General features: G+C 49.4%; 1 protein-coding gene across 4 annotated transcripts; it reads left to right on the plus strand.

Moving 5' to 3' along the window:
* Nucleotides 1-1,117: 1,117 nt before the first annotated feature.
* On the plus strand, nucleotides 1,118-18,535 carry NECAP2 (NECAP endocytosis associated 2). 4 transcript variants are annotated; one of them, XM_039508844.1, is made up of 8 exons: nucleotides 1,118-1,303; nucleotides 4,173-4,273; nucleotides 6,372-6,476; nucleotides 8,612-8,693; nucleotides 11,045-11,153; nucleotides 12,018-12,195; nucleotides 14,527-14,611; nucleotides 15,870-17,415. In XM_039508844.1, exons 1-8 carry the CDS (start codon nucleotides 1,218-1,220, stop codon nucleotides 15,916-15,918), a joined length of 795 nt encoding a protein of 264 aa, XP_039364778.1. In that variant the 5' UTR covers nucleotides 1,118-1,217; the 3' UTR covers nucleotides 15,919-17,415. The 4 variants fall into 4 exon arrangements, with proteins under 4 accessions (XP_039364778.1, XP_039364779.1, XP_039364780.1 ...); XM_039508845.1 differs by lacking the exon at nucleotides 15,870-17,415 and adding an exon at nucleotides 17,440-18,535 and having other exon boundaries at nucleotides 1,121-1,309; XM_039508846.1 differs by having other exon boundaries at nucleotides 1,121-1,309; nucleotides 14,527-14,638.
* Nucleotides 18,536-18,813: the final 278 nt, after the last annotated feature.

Genomic DNA, 18,813 nt, shown 5'->3' on the forward strand with positions numbered 1-18,813 from the left:
CAGAGCCTCAGACCTCCAAGGGGGGGAGGCTTAGGGAGGGAGACACTCTAGCTTCAGGCCGTCTGCTACAGAGGGGGAGGGGAAGAAACCTTTTGTCTGGATACGACGCTCTATCCTGCAGGCTCTGCCATAGAGTCCAAGGGGAAAGAGCCCCTCCCCCTCCGGGACGCTCTAGCCTGCAGGCTCTGCCATAGAGTCCAAGGGGAAGAGCCCCTCCCCCTGGGGGACGCTCTAGCCTGGAGGTTCTGCCATAGAGTCCAAGGGGAAGAGCGCCCCCGAGACTCTCTAGCCTGCAGGCTCTGCCATAGAGTCCAAGGAGAAGGAGCCCCTCCCCCTGCGGGATGCTCTAGCCTGCAGGCTCTGCCATAGAGTCCACGGGGGAAGAGCCCCTCCCCCTGCGGGACACTCTAGCCTGCAGGCTCTGCCATAGAGTCCAAGGGGAAAGAGCCCCGCCCCCTGTGGGACGCTCTAGCCTGCAGGCTCTGCCATAGAGTCCAAGCGGGAAGAGCCCCGCCCCCTGCGGGACGCTCTAGCCTGCAGGCGCTGCCATAGAGTCCAAGGGGAAGAGCCCCTCCCCCTGGGGGACGCTCTAGCCTGGAGGTTCTGCCATAGAGTCCAAGGGGAAGAGCGCCCCCGAGACGCTCTAGCCTGCAGGCTCTGCCATAGAGTCCACGGGGGAAGAGCCCCTCCCCCTGCGGGACACTCTAGCCTGCAGGCTCTGCCATAGAGTCCACGGGGGAAGAGCCCCTCCCCCTGCGGGACACTCTAGCCTGCAGGCTCTGCCATAGAGTCCAAGGGGAAAGAGCCCCGCCCCCTGTGGGACGCTCTAGCCTGCAGGCTCTGCCATAGAGTCCAAGCGGGAAGAGCCCCGCCCCCTGCGGGACGCTCTAGCCTGCAGGCGCTGCCATAGAGTCCAAGCGGGAAGAGCCCCGCCCCCTGCGGGACGCTCTAGCCTGCAGGCGCTGCCATAGAGTCCAAGGGGAAAGAGCCCCTCCCCCTGCGGGACGCTCTAGCCTGCAGGCGCTGCCATAGAGTCCAAGGGGAAAGAGCCCCTCCCCCCGCGGGACGCTCTAGCCTGCAGGCGCTGCCATAGAGTCCAAGCGGGAAGAGCCCCGCCCCCTGCGGGACGCTCTAGCCTGCAGGCGCTGCCATAGAGTTCTCCCGCGGGTGGGCGGGGCAGCGAAGACCCCGGATTTCCGGGTCCCGTCCCGCCGAAGATGGCGGACAGCGATTACGAGTCGGTGCTGTGCGTGAAGCCGGAGGTGCACGTGTACCGGGTGCCGCCGCGGGCCTCCAACCGCGGGTACAGGTGAGCCGGGCCCCCCGCCCGGCCCCGGCGCCTCTGGGCTCCCACCGGGGGGGTCCTGGGCCCCGGGCCTCTGTGGCAGGAACGCGGCGGGGCCGGGGCCGGGGATCCCCTGAGCCTCACGCGCCCGCGGGGGTCCAGCGGCGCCACCGGGGTAACCCCGGATCGGGCCCCCCGGGACCCGCCTGTCTCTGGCCGGGGGGTTCCTAGCGCGGCTCCAGCTGGGAATCTCCGTGGGGCCGGGGCCGGGCTCTTCTCGCCACTGCCCCGTTTCCCGCCTCCCGCTCTCCGTGATCAGGGTCTGCCCCCGTCACTGGCATTTCTCCCCCCGCTCGTTTCGCAACTCTCAGCCGAGAGCAGGTTTCCAGCGTGCTAGGCGCTGTACATAGCGAGACAGGCTCTGCTCCAAAGGGGAGAGTGAAAACTGAGGCTCGAGGAGGGGAATGGCCCCCACCCATCTTCACCCTGGAGATGTGAGTTACACCGGCTCAGACATAACTTCCCTGAAGTCTGGTGCTGTGACCAAACGAGCAATCTCGTGGCCTACCCTCACCGGGAAAGCAGATGCAGAGCTGACCCCCGGGGTAGCTGAGACCCCAGCTGAGCGTGGGGAGACATGGGGAGGGAAGGATAACAGCCAAACATGTTTGCCCTGGACTTGCCCAAGATCAGCCAACATGGCGGTGGCAGAATCAGGAGTACAAGCCGGATCTTGCTAGTCGTAGTCTAGTGGTTTATCCAATAGTTACACTGCCTCTCAATTAGGCTTTGAGTATTAAAATCATTCTACAAGCTACATTAATTTCTAAGGATCTCCTTTTCCCCAGGGTTATAGACTGCATTTTTGTCATTAGTGTAGTGCTACGGTGTATTCTGCTTCAGACACGTACAACAATCGTTACCCAAGACAGCATCAGAGACTGTTTTAATATGATTGGTTTTTTTAAATAGGTAACAAGGTAGGGAGAGACTAGCGATTGAAACAGGCAGCATGGAGAGTGCGGAAAACATCAGTTAATACAACTGACTGTCTCACTGTGTAGAACTGCGTTTGAAATACAGAGCAAAGCAAAGTGAAGTGAAAGCTTATTGCATTATAGCAGTGGCTCTTAGCCTTTCCAGACGACTGGCCCCCTTTCAGGAGTCTGATTTGTGCACCCCAAGTTTCACCTCACTTAAAAACGACTTGCTGACAAAATCGGACATCAAAATACTCAAGTGTCATAGCACCCGGTTACGTAACAATCGCTGACTTTCTCCTTTTTTTTTACCGTATAATTATAAAATAAATCACAGTATAACTATTGTACTTACATTTCCGTGTGTAGAGCAGTATAACCAAGTCATTGTCGATATGAAAATTTAGTTATAGCCTCTTGTAAAACTGGACAAATAGAGGGATTGATGTACCCCCTGGAAGACTTCGATGTACCCCTGGTGGTTGAGAACCCCTGCATTATAGGATGTTGACCCCTCACCCTGTTTTCTTGCAGCCCTTCTGGGATTCTTGGGCTGACTTGCTTTATAGAAAGTCGTCATGTTCTCAGCTTGTGGAATGTGAGGTCGTTTAATCCAATGGTTAGAGATGGAAAGAAATAATAATGAGTTCCTTAGTGATCATTTTAGATCCAGTCTCGACTTGGTTTATAGACTGCAACAGCAATTGCCAACCACAAAAATGAAGAAAAAAAACGTATGGGCTCTTTAGCTCTGTTGTAGTAGATCCGCATTGTGTGTTTAACAGGGCCCAACAATAGTGCATCAAACTGGCTGTGTTCACTCACTCTATCGGGGAGTCACCTACCACATTGCGGTGGTCATGTAAAACCTTCATTGTGGTCACATGATGTGTTTTGGTAACATCTTTTATACACTGCAACAAGCTCAAAACTCCTTAGAAGCAAGTGTCCCAGCACTCCTGTGAAAAATGATCCCCATTTACAGATGAGGAAGTTGAGGTTCAGCAATGAAGTAAAATGCACCAACTTTCACACTATGTCAGTTAAAAAGCCAAGAGAAGAGCTCGAATCCTGCCTGCCAATCTCCGCTCTAACTGCTAAACAATGCACCCTTCCCTCAGATAGTATCCTGCTGTGCAGCTGCTTCTTTCAAAGGCCTGTATTTTCAATTGTATTAAAACCTCCTTTGGAGGACAGGCCTGCAATTCCATGCCATGGCATACTGAGCGTCATTAGGTGGCGATGAATACCACATCTGTCGTCCATAGCAAACGTCTGTGCAAATGGGATTTCAGCTGACACAGAGAATTGGACGGAAAATCCAAGAAGGGAGGTTAAGCAAGCAGAAAGATCTTTCCAAAACAAATCTGCATATTAACCTGACAGTGCTTGGCCTGGATTATGTAATGTAATTTGCTTGAGTCATAGTTATATCCTGCTCCTGAGCTCTGCTTCCCAATTGTTTGTTTAATTTGCCTGTTATGTCCTGCCGTAACCATGTCACTGATCCTCCAAGCTGCTCCCTGTAGGCAGAACCCCATGGCCTTCTGGACTGGTGAAGGGGCCTGCTTCGGCGGAGCAGTTTGCGAGATCAAGGCCTTATATTATAAGCTTTTTTGGGGGGTGGGGCAGGGACTTTTCTCTTCTTGTAGATCTGTATAGTCCCTACTGCTCTAGGGCAGAGACTTTCTTTTTGTTCTGTGCATGTACAGCGCCTAGCACAGGGGAGCAGCGATCCCTGACCTAGGCTCCAACGCAGCAGCACGGCACAATTAATAATAGTAGCCTAGTAAATTCCTTTACGGTGCCCTAGGTGCTGCTGCAATACAAAGAGTGATAATAGAGGGAGTTTGGAAGCCTAAGATTTGAGTGACTTTTCTGATGGTAACAGTCGTTTTCTCCCACAGAGCTGCAGAGTGGCAACTGGATCAGCCCTCATGGAGTGGCAGGCTGCGGATAACGTCCAAGGGGAAGATGGCTTTCATTAAACTGGAGGATAAGAATTCAGGTAAAGGAAAAGCCATACAGCATTCATGTGCTTTGCACCTAGGGTTTCTCCCCTCCGTTTCCTTCAGGAAGGGGCTCCCACCTCAGGCAGGCCTTTCCAGCCTTGTTAGCTATTGTCAGGAATGACCTTAAAGAAAAATGCCCAGTGCTGGTACCTGAAAGATCCCAGATGTAGGGTGACGTTAATTGGAAACTGGGCACTGGGGTGTTTTTACAAGCTGGAGTGGTGTTAAAACCAGAGAGGCTGCCTGCTCAGAAGGCTGCTTCCTTTCCCTGTACTGTAGCTCTTTGGAGAGGGTTGCCACTTGCCATGCCACTTTGCTGTGGGCTTTTACGCTCCTTCATCTTGTGCACTGCTTGGGTGTCCCCGCAATAGGTGCCTTGGATTAAAACTCACTTCAGTAACAGGACTGGAGCTGCCGTCTTCCCCATGTGGCAGAATGACTTCAAGTGGGGGCTGAAAAGTGCCTTGGAAGCTAATAAAGAGGCCGGGGAGAAGGAAGTATCTGTGGTGTGAAATGAGCCAGGTCTGTGCTCTTGATAAAAAGCTGCAGGTCAACAAGTGGGAAAACTCGTCTGGCTCCAACCTGTGAAGTCCACAGAAAAGAACTTTCCATCTATAGCCCCAGCCCAGTAATTCTCCTCCCAGGCTGCTAGTCCTTCCTGGGTAGTGGATGTTACAGCAGAACGTTAGATGTCGCTACCGTGGCTTAATGATGTGGTGCTTTTGTGTTCACAAGCAGATGTACAGACACTGTGTGAGTGGTGCATCCTAGGAAATACACTTCTGCTAGGCTGGGGTGTTCATTATAATTCTCCCATCTCCCCAGGCAGGAACCTTCATCACTGCAGCCTTCACTCTGGGTGATGGGAACTCCATGTGGCTCCCTGGGGAGCCCCGTTGTTCTCCCCACACCAAGTTCAGGTCAGGAAGGGGTTGCTCCCTGAAGAGAAACAGAGTTCTCTCTCTCCCCTCCCCACCCCCAATTGCCTGGGCTCTCTGTGGCTGCAATGTCCTTGGCCCCTCTTTCTCCCAGGATTTCTTGTGTGGGAGTGCATTGCTCTTACGATCAGCAGAGTAGCCAGGAAGTGTGTCCGTTCGGGGTCAGTAGCTGTCAGTCTTGTTATCTAAAGCTGGAAGAATGAAGGGGTCTCAGTCTAAAAGAGGAAGTGTGGTCTAACTGTTAGAACCCAGAATGCGAATCCCTTAGATCCTGGGGATAAAACCTACCATTCAGGAGTGTTGTCACACTTAATTCGTTAGAAGCAGCAAAGAATCCTGTGGCACTGTATGTATTGTATCCTGAGTGAAGACCAAGCTGGAGAACACTGGTTCTGTAGTTGGCAACTATTCACAGTCTTTGTTTAATCTTGTTTCTGAGGAGAACTTTTGCCCAGGCACTGGACCAGTTTCCTAGCATCGCTGTAGAGGGTGGGACAGATTCCAGCAGATATTTTGTCATCCGGGTTGAAGATGAAAGTGGTATGGGCAGTGATCAGATCCCTTTTCTTCTGCAAACTGAGGCATACAGATCTTGGGGAATAAGTTTCTTTAGAAGGTTTCCATTATTATTATTCTCTCTGAAGGGTCCTTGATAAATGAACATAAATGTACATTACATCTAAAGTGCAGCATAGAAGCATAGGAGAACACTGGAACCTTGGCCACAATAGCAGATCTTAATGTGGCCATCCTGCAGCAAAAAATTTCAGACCAGACATCTTAAAGAGAAACTGCTGAGCTCCAGTTCATCTGCAAATTTGACACCATCAGCTCAGGATTAAACAAAGACTGTGAATGGCTACACTAAAGCTGATCAGAAAAACTTTCTCAGACTTGCATGTTAACCTGTCTGAAATTTCACTTCCATCCAAGAAGTGGGTATTCACCCACGAAAGCTCATGCTGCAAAACGTCTGTTAGTTTATAAGGTGCCACAGGATTCTTTGCTGCTTCTACAGGACCAGACTAACACGGCTCCCCCTCTGATACTTAATTCGTTGTGTGTAAAGTGCTGTCTCTGTATGTATTGTATCCTGGTGAAGAATGGAGAACACTGGGGTATTGAACTATTGTCTCTTTCCTACTCTTGTTTCTAGGAGAACTTTTTGCCCAGGCACCCGTGGACCAGTTTCCTAGCATCGCTGTAGAGGGTGTGACAGATTCCAGCAGATATTTTGTCATCCGGGTTGAAGATGAAAGTGGTATGGGCAGTGATCAGATCCCTTTTCTTCTGCAAACTGAGGCATACAGATCTTGGGGAATAAGTTTTCTTTAGAAGGTTTCCATTATTATTATTCTGGTGTGAAGGGTTCTTGATTTGAAAGGGATAAATGTACATTACATCTAAAGTGCAGCATAGAAGTGTAGGGCAGTGGATTGCACAGAAGATTGGCAATGGGATCAGGAGCCTTTCAGTCCAGATCCATCTTAAAGTCAATAATGATCAGAAATTGTTACCGTCAGACTATGGTTCAGCCTCATGCGTGAAATGACTTCTCTGTCTACACTAAAGCTGATCAGAAAAACTTTCACAGGACCATGTTATGTCGGAAATTGCAGTTCCATCAAAATTGAAACACTTCGCAAAATCATGTCAGTTTTTCCAAAATTTAGTTTTGGAGAAAAAACAACATAAAAGTGTCAAAATGTCCCATTTCCACATCCTTGGTGTCAAAAACTTCATTTTCTTGTTTAGCAATTACTTTTCATTTTGAATTTTTTTAAATTTTGTATTATATGTAATCTATAATACAGATCAAAATTGAAATAGTTTTGATCAATCCAAAACAATTTTTTCTCAGAACTTCCCTTTTCAAAGAATTTGTGAATTTTGGGGGTTTGTTTCAATTCAAAATGCTTTGTGAAATGGGATTTCCATCCTCCACTCAATTCTAGTTTTCACACTGAATCAGTTAAAAAAACCAATTTTGTTAAGCTGTGCAAACCCCTGTGTGGATAAGTGTATATTAGTTTAAAACTGGTTATGTCAGTTTAGTTTATGCGTGTAAATTTACCAACAGAAGCTAAACTGATATAAAACCAATATAAGAGAGTTCACATACAGTTATGCTGGTTTAATGAAATCTGTTTAAAATTGCACCTTTAATTAAACTGGGATGACTTTGTGTAGACCAGGCAATAGTCCAGCTCATAGTAGGAAGTGACACCACGATACAAAAAGCATTCTTGATTGGCATTCTCAGCAGAGAGGCCAGGGCTAAAATAGGCCACAGGTCATGGGTGAGAAGCAAGTGGGAGACGATAGGGAAGCGCGTACTAGTGCTGGCTATACTGTATCATTTCTGTGGATAAACAAACTCTGTCTCCAGTGCTGTCAACTTAACACCTTTTGCCAATATTAAATCCACTTAATTTTTTTTTAAATGAGTTTCACGGAACCATCTCAAGGTTAGATTCCAGGCCTAGCTGTTTTATGACCTGAATAGAGGCTGGCTGTGGTGCAGGGTGGAGAGCTGGCTATTGCAGTGGGAGGAGAGCCTGCTTTCTCTTAAGTGTGCGAGTGAGAGAGAATATAGGGGAGAAGGGTGTCAAACAGTGGAAGGTCCTGAAAGATAAATTTAAACTGCTGACCAATATTCTCAGGGCTGAGGGGATAGGCTTCACTTTAACCATAAAGGAACCAAATGATGAGAGATTGTTCAAACCTGGAGTTAGGGTAAATGTCGCGGGTTCTGAGCGGCTCTTCAGTGGGGCTGCAAACTGGGTGCCGCAGGGCACCCAAAGAAAGGCATTTACTAGGAACTCTGATTTACTTGTATAGCCCTGGGCCCCCATTGTGCAAGGTGCGGTACGCACACAGGACAAACCCAATGGCAAAGGCCAGGGAGGATGCTGAGGTGCGGCTGGATGTCACTGAACAGTATCTTCTTGTGGTGGAGCGTTCACGTCGGATATCTAATACTGTCTCCACTTCCCTTCTCCCTCCTCCTTAACCCTTGGAGGGGGAAAGCTTGCCTGTAGCCCGTGTGATCTTGGGACACTCCTGATGCTGGAAAACTCCAACCTGAGAGCCAGCTTTTGGGTCTTCATGTGGGATAAATTGGAAACATAGGTCAGCGCTATTGGATAGATGGGCCCTTTGATACAGCTACCCTGTAGAGGAGAAACAATTGCCCGCGGCTGGTAGGCTGAGCAAGGCAGAGGCTGGGACGAGAAATCGAATTCAGTGATTAAATATGCTCTCCTGAGTCCTAAGAAAATGGCAGGGCTATGAAATGTGAAACCACAATGCAGGGAGAGCGAGTGTCTCCTCTTCACTTGTGGAGGGTTGTTCATTTATTATTGAACCCGGCGTTCGCTCTCGTTTGTTTCCCAGGGCGCCGTGCGTTTATCGGCGTTGGATTTGTAGACCGAGGGGACGCTTTTGACTTCAATGTAGCCATTCAAGACCACTTCAAGTGAGTTTTCTTCTCTTCCTTTGCTTTCTGGGCTGGGTCATTTCTGTGGCATTCGCGCAGTTGGCGGTGTCCCCGCCATTGCTGCAGCTGTCAGCTGTTCGCTCTCGACTCACTAGGCAGGGGAAGCCTGGTCAGGGGAGTGTTACGTGGCAGACGGGTTCAGTTCCCTTCTTTATACAGAGAAACAAATGTGGAACATCTTTGTCTTGCCAAAATTTCCCAAGCCCCCCATAGAGGGGGCGCGACTTATCCCTGCTGGGCCTTCACATCCCAGTCCCCATGGGTGCCTCCCCTTTGTCTCTTTCCTCCAAAGTGCTGGTGGCCATTTTTGTTCTCGTCCCGTGGCCAGATGAATGGGTGAGCGACCACCTCTGAGAGGCTTGAATATAGTTCTACCCGCTGGCAGGAAATGAGGCCGTGCACTAGCCCAAGGAGGTCGTTTGCTCCTTCCTGCGCTGCGGGCCTGTCAGGTGAGCAGAGCAGTGAGAAAGTGACTGAGCAACTGTCCCTTCCAGGCATCGGACATGCTGGCTGATTCGCTTGGGCTGCTGTCACTTTGACTAGCAGGAGTAGCTTTCTCTGCGCTGCTTCCCTGCGTGTGACTGCAGCTGGCTAGTCCTCAGGCCACATACGCATATTGCACTCAGGCAGGCTTTAAAAATGAACCTGGTCACATAGTCCCTTAAAACAGCCTGCTGGTTTTCTGCACGCTTTCTTTCCTGCCCTTTACCGTGGGTATCCACTGAGCTGCTTTCAGGAATCCACGCAAGGCAGATTTGTTTAAAGGGACAACTCAAAATGGCTCCTGGCGCGGCTGAGAGTGCCGACCTCAGGGCAGACTCTCAAAACACAAGGCAGAGACCCCAAGCTGGTGGCGTGTTCTGTAATTAGATTTCACCAAACCAGTAACAAGTGTGAACTCCTGACGCACAATAACAGTCTTACCATGGAGTCACAGACAGCCCTCGTGGTCACGACAGTCTGTCTTGCCACCCAGGCAAGCTGGACTTAGTGACAGCTGGTTGCCATACACCAATGCTCACAAAAAGATTCAAGATGCTTCCAGTCCCAAGAGACCAGTCACTTACCCCAGCTCAGTTTGTACCTGAGATCTCTCACCCAAACCAACACTTGTAGCCAATCTTATAGTAAACTGAGGATTTAGTAACTAGGAAAAAGAAATGAGTTGTTTCCAACATATTTTACACAAAGGAGTTAGTCTGTGGTTCCAAAAGGTGACAGAGTTGTAATAATCTATCAGCACTGAATGTCTTTTAGGGCTCACGAGGTTGATCCTGGGAATCTCTGCTTCTGGTCCCCATCTCCAGCCCTGTGGGAGTCCGAATATTTTCTTGTGTCCCTGTTTTATCCCCTTCTTCCAACTTTCAAGCCGATGGGCTGGGTTTGCTTGTGCGTAGCACCTTCATGGGCATGAAGGGGCCATTTACCAAGTCTTTGTATCGTGATGTTCCACAGTGGCCCATTTAGTTTTGATAGTCCTTCTTGATGGGCGGTGGGCCAGTCCCCTGGGCTGGGTTCACAAGTTCAGAGCAGTCATTTTTACGGTTATAAAGCAAAACTTCCATATCTCCTTATAGCATGGGATACAGACCTGACAAGTTAAATTAATGCATGCAGCAATTTACGAGCATCCCATAGCTTCTAAACACATTCTTACCTGTCTAACACCCATCCGGAACAATACTAACATACGGGTGAGCTGGCACCTGGTCTGCCAGCATCACAGCCCCAACTGAGCATTTATAAAAATAAATTGTTATAAAACCTGGTGATTTAGCTGAAAAATACACAGCATAAGTAGGTTGGTTTTGAGCAAATAAGTGTTCCCCTGTAGAGTGTGCTTTCCAACCAGTGCAGTATTAACAGCAGAGCTGACTGAATAATTTCAAACCAAAAATGAATTTTTATGGTTTCTCATTGAAACAAAAAAACTGAAAAAAAGTTTGTCAGGCAGAAGCAATCCTGTTCGACTGTCTATTCACAGCAACAGTTTTGAAACCTGTTTGGACGTTTCCAGGATGTTTGTTGGCAGAAACTCTCCGCTGAATTTGACCAGTAGCTTTGGTGCCCCCAAAATGCATTATTTGGCAAATAGTAAAAATTTTGCCCAGCTCTAATTGAAGGCCCAAAAGTGAAACTGGCTTCATTGATTTTAACTGTCGGGGCCCAGAGAAATGCAAAAAACCCCAAATTGGATTTTAAAAATTCATTGTTAAGACTGTGCCGGCAATGTAAGAAACAGAGCTTGTACACATTCCTTGTAGCAGCGCCATGAGCAGCTCTCGTACGGGTTCTGTCCTCATTTTACGCCTCTCATTTTCCCCGCACAGATGGGTTAAACAGCAGAGCGAGCTTGCAAAACAAGCCCAGAACCCAGATCAGGGACCCAAGCTAGACCTGGGCTTCAAGGAGGGACAGACCATCAAACTGAACATTGCGGTGAGGTGCTTTTCTTGCTTCCACCAAGTAAAACTCCCCCAGCACCCTCCTTCCAGGCAATCCCAGCGCTCATCTTGCCATATGGAGTTTGATTGTAGAGTCTGTTGTTTGAGGCACATGGACGCTCACCTTTACAGGTGCGTAGGGCTGACTTCCCGGGTACCAGCCCTCTAAGAACGATCAGTCTGGCTCTGCCAAAGCCAGATACTGGTTGCAATTGTGATGAGGTCGTAGCAGTGTGATGGGGTTTTGCTAAAATTCCAATAACCCTGTGCCCCGTCACACCAACATGTTAGATGGCTTTAAAAAAGACGACGTGCGGGGAATGTTTCCAGACCATTTCCCTGTTCTCTTTTGCTAAATTCAGTTTTAGTAATAGGCAAAATATGACCTGCTTTAGCTAGTGGAGGTAGCCAAAGCCTGCAGCTCTTCTCCCTTCCTCCCTCCCCACTCTCTGCCTGGGCTGCAGCGGGGAAGCGCTGGAAATCGGGTTGCTGGAGGAATGTTAGTGTAATGCATCCGTTGGGGGGAGGGGGGGTTGTGTCCCCCTCTGCCCGATCCACAGGGGATGGGAATCTGTGACCCCTCCCAACTACAGAACTGGTCTCTAGCTCAAGCTGTACAGGCTCATGCATTTGGTGTTGGAGGTCCCTGGTGATGGCCAAGATGGCAGTGGGACTTCAAAGGGACGCAGCCTCTCTCCTGCCCTGCCCCCAGACTCTCTGCTGTGCTCAGCAGCATAAAAGAATCAGCTTCCCATGAGCAATAACAACTGGAGACAGTTGTGCCAGAGCACTGTCTGAGGCTCACAACAGCTGCATTTAAGCTGATGTTACAAATCGTGTATTTTTCATTTCCCTTTAGAACATGAAGAAAAAAGAAGGAGCAGCAGGGAACAGCAAACCGCGCCCAGCAGGGCCTGGGGGCCTCAGCCTGCTCCCACCCCCTCCTGCAGGGAGATCTCCTGCTCTGATCCCTCCTCCAGGGGAGCAGCTTCCATCATGCCCTGTGGATTCCCAGCCAACAAGCGCTGCTAACACAGGTCTGTGTTCATGGGCAAGCTTCATTTTCTTTAGGTCTATTTATACCTGCCAGTGCTGCTTATACAGTGCATATTACCATGGTATCTGGGAGCATGTCTATGGCACTTGAGAGACATCAAAATTACCTCTAGGAAAGACGCATCTTTTCTTTTAAGCCAGTTCCTTTCACTGACGGGCTGATTCCTTCCAGTTTGGATATTGTTTCTACACTGTTTAGGGGGATGCATGTTTAGACAGGTGCCCTGTGGCGAGCTGTGAACATGACAAGATTCAGGATCAGTCTGGCAAGTTTGTTCCATGATTGCAGAACTCACTGGCTCCTACACCTTTCCCCAGCCTCACAGGATTCAACCTGGCCTCTGTCCGCTGCAGCATCCCAGATGAGTGTAGCACATGGAGGGGAACATAGGGAGAAGACTGGCCCTCGAGTAACTCAGCCCTGGGCCATCCAGAGCTTTGAAGATGAGAAGAAAGGTCTTGAACTAATCCTAGAATTCAACCCACAGCCAACGCAAGGGGCTGGTGTGATGTGTTCACGAGTTTTTGACACTGTTTAAATGGTGAGCTGCTTGCCTGCTGCAGTGTCCAGATATCTCCCTGCACCAACCCCACGTGATGTGAATTGCAGTAATATGGTGCTGATGGGACACATGCATTGATCACTTCAGTGTTGTAAGGGACGGGCGGCTGAAAACCCTTCTGAGGACTCTTTAGTGGGGCTCAGCTGCAGCTGAGGAGTTGGCCAGCTATGCAGCTAGATCTAAGCAGACTCGAGAGGCTGCTTGAATGGAGCTGACATGGCTAACTAGCTCAGGTAATAGATCTGATATGATCAAACTACCTGAATCGTCATCACCCAGCAATCACACTGGTGGTTAACTGGTGACTGGAAACCACATAGACTAGGCAGGCCCAGTCCCGTCATGACAGAAGTTAACATAAAACTTCCTCTTTCCCTGAGACAGTGCAGCCTGCATTTAGCACAGTGACGAAAGGGAGGCTAAAGCATCAGCATAGGAGCTAACAGAGATTTCTGTCCTGGCCAGTCATAGTGTAACAAACGTGTGGCATTATCATGTGGTTTCTGATCGTTATCACCTCCTCCTGGCTTGCATCTGCGTGGATTATAAACATTGCTTCCCTTGGGAACTCCTCCACATACCTTGAGATGGTAGACGTGTCTCTGGTCTCTTAAGAGACCGCCTGTTTATGCCCACATGGCACTGTCCGCCATCCAGCGAAGGAGCTAGTTAAATCTTACTTCCAAGGGAATTGCTCAGGTAGGATCAATATGGTCACTTGGGTTTATGCAGCTGTGTTTCCAGAGCAGTCCTGTGAGACAAAGTTCAGTGAAGCTGAACAACATGTTAATTTCACTTCCCCTGTCTTTTCTGTGGAGCACTAACTCTGTGCTGGACCCCGGGATTATTTTTGTGCCAGTGCCAAGATCTTGTGATCACTTTTTTTTTTAACTGTGGAAAACCTTTTATTAATAATCCCTAGCTCCTAACTAGTGCTTTTTAATCAATAGAGCTTTGTGAAGCGCTTTGAGGTCAGTATCCTCCCCACTTTACAGATGGGGGAAACTGAGGCACACAGCGGTGACTTGCCCAAGGTCACCCAGCAGGCTAGTATCAGCAGGGATTTGGAGCAATCAAATTTTTGAATTGCTCTGCTCCGGCTCCACTCCAGTTCCGGGCAAAAATCTACTGGTCCGCGCTCCGCTCAAAAGCCCTGAGTAGCAGAAATGAGAGAAGAACCCAGGTGTCTGGATGATCAGGTGTCTGGTTCGTTCTGACAGCACTTTGTGTCTGTGATTGTAAGAGTTCAGCCTGGCAGATGCATTGTGGGAGGTCTGTGAGACTGGGAATGTCTATTGTATCTCTAGACAGAGGCAAAAATTGTGACCCCTCATTGGTGCCATTTGTAGTGTCACTTTTCAGCATGGAACCAGGCTGTAAATATAACCTGGCCACGTTAGGTTTGGCTTTGGCTAATGCCATCAGTGTCCGCCTTCCGAGGCCACCGGTGCTGCTGCTTGGTCTGCCGTAGAGATCTCGAAGCAGCAGCTCAAGGCGTTCCTCTCTCAAGCCAGAAGTTGCACCAGTTCAACTAGTTGGCTAAAAAAAACAATGTAGCTAAGCCAGTGAGAAGAGCTAGGTGGACATCGCTAGCTAGGTTTCCATCTGGCTTGTATCGGTTTTATTGGTAAAGATGTGGTGCCTTCCTGGGCCCATAAGGAACTGGGGTTGGTGGGAAATAACTGATGGGGGTGAAATCTGATCTTTCGTTTTTCTTTTCCTTCCTTTGAATTTCCTGGTTGCCGGCAGATGCCTCTTTGCCTTGGCCACAGCCCGGTGGTGCCACCACAGCTGCCAGCGCCGATATCTGGGGAGACTTTGCCAAAGCGTCAGGGTGAGGCCATTCCTGCTGTTCAGTGTGGTGTGTAGCTGAGTGCGCAGGGGTGGGTGGCTGGGTGGGAACGGTTACATTGTATTGGGAGCCCTGGAGAGCAAATCCCCATCACCGCTGGACAGTTCAGCTTGCCAGTGACAAGGCAGGCATCCTCCGGGGTGCTCCCGGTGCACGTCTCCCCTGAACTAGAAGAGCACGGCTCTCGGGTGAGAGGGACGGCTGTCCTCGACCCCTCTGTTTAAACTGCCAGCTAGGTGAGGGGTGAGTTAACGGGGACATTCATGTTAGAAACAAGACTGAGTGCTCCTGCATTTGTTGGCCCCTAACTTCCCTGTTGTCTGTCACTGCAGCCTGTTCAAATGGTTATTGTTAGCGAGCCATTAACAGCTCAAGCAGGCCCCCAGGGCATCTTAGCCACAGGCTTGTCTTCACTAGCAAGAAAAGGTGGGTTTACCCTGGGATAATTACCCCGCACAGCCGTCCTGTTGGGAGAACAGGAGACAGGGCACTGTCGGTCTACTGCAAGGTAAACTAGGTGAGGTCAACACCGGGTTGGGGTACAGTGTTTACCTTGCCTAGCTACCTCCAGGAAGCACAAAAAGTGCCTTGTCTCCATGACTACCGCACCTTTCTCACTGTACAACCCCCCTTTCGACGCAGTGAAGGTAAAGCCCGAGTGTGAACTAAGGGTCTGTCTCCACTGCAGTTAGCCTGGGTGACCAGTAGAGGGTTAGTGGAGCCCAAGTGTGAGCAGCCCGTCGAGTTACTGTGTCCTCACTAGTGCTGTGCGTGTTGCTAAGAGGACACATTCCATCATTTTTTGCTGAGCTTCTCTATGATTCTTTCCCAGTGAATTGTGGGCGAACTTATCTGTCCTTTTGAGCACCCAGGAGAATCATGGGAAGGCACTGGAGGACTATCAGCATGATTTAGCCTGAATCCTTACTGCAGAGCGGGAGGGTTCCCAGCCCTGAGAGAAAGCTGCACCCAAGCTCTAACTGTCTCCCGCAGCCAGGCCAGCTAGCCCAGGTTTAAAGCCCCAACAAACTTGGGTGAGAGGGTTTTGTGGGAGGGGCATAGGGGAGGCCAGGTTAACTCCGCAGTGAAGACTGACCCTAAGAGGGGTTTTGGTTTTGATCTCTGCAATATGTGGCAGCTTGGCCAACATTCACAAAGTAACCAGCCCTTCCAGAGGCAGCCCACAGCCTTAGCCCAAACCGCCTTCAGCATCTCAAAGAATGGTTTTGTTTCCTACCAGGTCTGCATCTACCCAGAATCCGCAGAGCCCGGGCTGGGTTCAGTTCTAAACCAGACATCCCGTCTGCTTTCCTGTGTGGATGCTGGGGAAGGAACCTCTTCTCTTCACTGTGGACCAAAGCCTGGGGGAAGCCCCCCTGCACCCTACACTCTGAGCTAACAGGCCACTTCAGGAGATCCCAGTCAATGACTGGTTGCAGCCTTTGTAGCTTTCTTGGGCATTACAAGAAAGGGGCGAGAGCTATGCAAAAAACAAAAAGTGCCCTGTGACTGCAGTGTGGAAATAAGTGCCCCAGCGCTGGGGAGTGTGGGAGAGTGATGCCTTAAACTCTGAACTCTCAACAGAAACCAGCAGCCCCAGCGGCTGGGGCTCTTAATTCTGCTCTGAGATCACAGCAAACCATAGAGGACTATAACCCTGGAGGGGGGGGGAGCGATTGTCCCCCCACTTCTCCAAACCAGCACACTGTGGTGTTTACATATTTCCAAGAAGGATGCTTTTGCGTATCGCTTCTTCCTCCCTCTCCTTATTTGCAGCCTGTTGACTAACTGAGGATAGCCAAAGACAGTAACTCAACCCGGTCCCCTTGGACAAACAAGTGCTTTATTAAAGAGCTTGTGGTGAGGAGAGAGCAAAGAGCAGTATCAGAAGACTCCAATTTGGATTCAATCTTGTTAGCATTTGCTGTCTGATGTGCTAATGGGCTCTGCAATAGATGTGGAATGACACATGCAATGCAAGCATGTGTGGCAAGGGATCTGCAGGGTTAACAACTGGCTACCCCTGCCACGGCAGCTGGGTACTGCCATGAGATGCCTCAGCTGGATGCCAGGAGCACTTCTCACCTTGAATAGTTTGTTGTTGGGGTGGTGGTGGAAGAAATACTCCCCATCTGGCAGTGGGAAGGACAGTGGGACTGATATCGAGGCAGCAAGACCTTTAATGCTGCCAAGAATTGTTCTAGTGTCCTCCCTGCCAAGACTTTTCAACAGCAGATTGTTGCATGTCTTCTGAAGTGCTGCCCTGTCACTGAGACCTGCCTCTGTGAAAGGTGCTAACAACCAGCCTGAGAACTTCTGAGCACTTAGATTAACTACAATAGGTAACTGATGGGGAAGAGCTGTTAATTGGACTACTCTGGTTAATTAGCTGAATCTGAGCAAAACTCTGAAATTCCTTATAAGTTTTCATGCTTTGATACTAAGTCTCTGACATAGCTAGATGCAATGAAGGACAGAGCTTTGGTTGCCTTTTTTATGGAGCTGGGCTTAAGATTTCTTTTAAAAAAATATTTTCTTATCTATTTATTTCGAGGTGAAGGCCTTTAACAGTATGAAGTCCTGCTATTTTTTTAAGTGTTCCAACTTTGTCTGTCTGTCTTTTATTATTTCAAACTGGATGATGATGAGGATTTGATTTCTGATATTTAAAAAAAAAAAAATCCTGAGAATGTGTTTAATTTTGCCTTTGAGCCACTGGAAGAGCACCTGGGAAAAACAGGTGGGAAATGTAACATTAAATTAACAATAAAATGTTTTGAGGGTAAGTATGATTCCTGTTTGTTTTCCAGAGTTACCTGACCTGGATTAGACAGGCTCCGCTGTGATTGCAGGAAACGATTCCCTGATTTATCGTCTGTTTTCTTCCTGATATAAAGAAGGGCGCAGCTGGGCACCAGAAGAATATGCACTGAAATACCAAGGCGGTTGCCAAAAGTCTGAGGGCATGGGGGGAAGGCACAGTAGAAAGGTGCTGAATAACAATGACGTTAACATCTAGCAGGATCACACAGCACCCAAGTGGATGGAAGGGTACAAATAACCTGACGTGGTGGATGGGGTCTGTTGAACAGCTGGAGTGATGGCTGGCAAGGTGGTCTCCTATGGTGGTGAGAAGAATGAATTGGGTGGAAGGTTCGGAGTGTAGCGTTTACGAGGCAGCGTAGATCTGGCTTATACCCGACCCTGCTTCCATTGCCCTCAAGTGTCAACCCCCCCAAGAGTGAGGGCAGTGTCACCTGTCTCTTGCCAAGGAGCTAAGAGCAGAAGTGAGACTCCTGCGTGGATGGGAACTTTGGAAAAAATGTGTCATCTGGCTGGCGCCTCCTGCTGGGGAGAGATCAGAGCCTCCTAAGGGCCTGAGCTGAAGCCAGTGGAAAGTCTCCCTTTGTGTTCAGTGGGCTTTGAAAGAGCGAGCGTGTGAGGAACGCTGGTCGGGACTGATTGGACAAGCAAATCCTCTGCCCCATCTGCTTGCCCCGTCATGATCTCCCTCTTGCTGCTAATCTGCTGCTGTATTAATTGGCTAATAAAGCAGGAAGGGAAAGGCCACTTTCTAATGTTGAGCAAGGGAGAAGGGTTGGGAGAATCTGGAGCCCTGGGCTATCCAGCTGGATTATTAGAGACACGTTATACCAGTGAGTCTTAGACCACATGCAGTGTCTCTAGGCTTGTCCCTCGTTTGCACCGGCAGTGAAAGCAATTTTTTACCCAGTGCTCAAGTCTGCTGAGGGCTTCACAGTACAAATAGACAGTCTCTGCCCTGAAGAGCTTACAGTCCAAGGCCTTGATCCTGGAGATTCTTACCTGTGAACTGTGTGGGCCAGGTGGCAGGGTAATCTGCCCTTTAAGGGCAGTACCTCCCACTGGTCATCCCTCCCCATAACATGGTGTGGCCCTTTAAGGGTTTGGAGCTCCTCAAGCTGTCACCTCTCTTGGGCAGAGACCTGTATCTCCCTCCTGACAAGAGGTCTTTCCGGGCTCTGCAGTTCCCTGCCTACAGTGAGATACCCAGCAGGGCAGAGTGCTTACAGCCCAGTGTCTCTGCTTTGCTTTCTCTTGGAAGGTTATGAACAGGGTAATTGGTTTTTTCTAAGCAAGCACCTTTATTCTTAAGGTGTAAGCATGACAGAGAAAACTAAAAACAATAAAAGAACCGATGTGCA

The sequence above is a fragment of the Mauremys reevesii genome, linkage group 21 (assembly GCF_016161935.1).
Source record: "Mauremys reevesii isolate NIE-2019 linkage group 21, ASM1616193v1, whole genome shotgun sequence".
Taxonomy (NCBI): Eukaryota; Metazoa; Chordata; order Testudines; family Geoemydidae; genus Mauremys; species Mauremys reevesii.

Excerpts from the sequence above, each read along its gene's own strand:
- NECAP2 (XM_039508843.1), top strand. The coding sequence starts at position 1,218 with ATGGCGGACAGCGATTACGAGTCGGTGCTGTGCGTGAAGCCGGAGGTG. Across the intron at positions 8,694-11,044 it reads GCCATTCAAGACCACTTCAA|ATGGGTTAAACAGCAGAGCG; the intron begins GTGAGTTTTCTT and ends TTCCCCGCACAG. Across the intron at positions 11,154-12,017 it reads CCATCAAACTGAACATTGCG|AACATGAAGAAAAAAGAAGG; the intron begins GTGAGGTGCTTT and ends ATTTCCCTTTAG.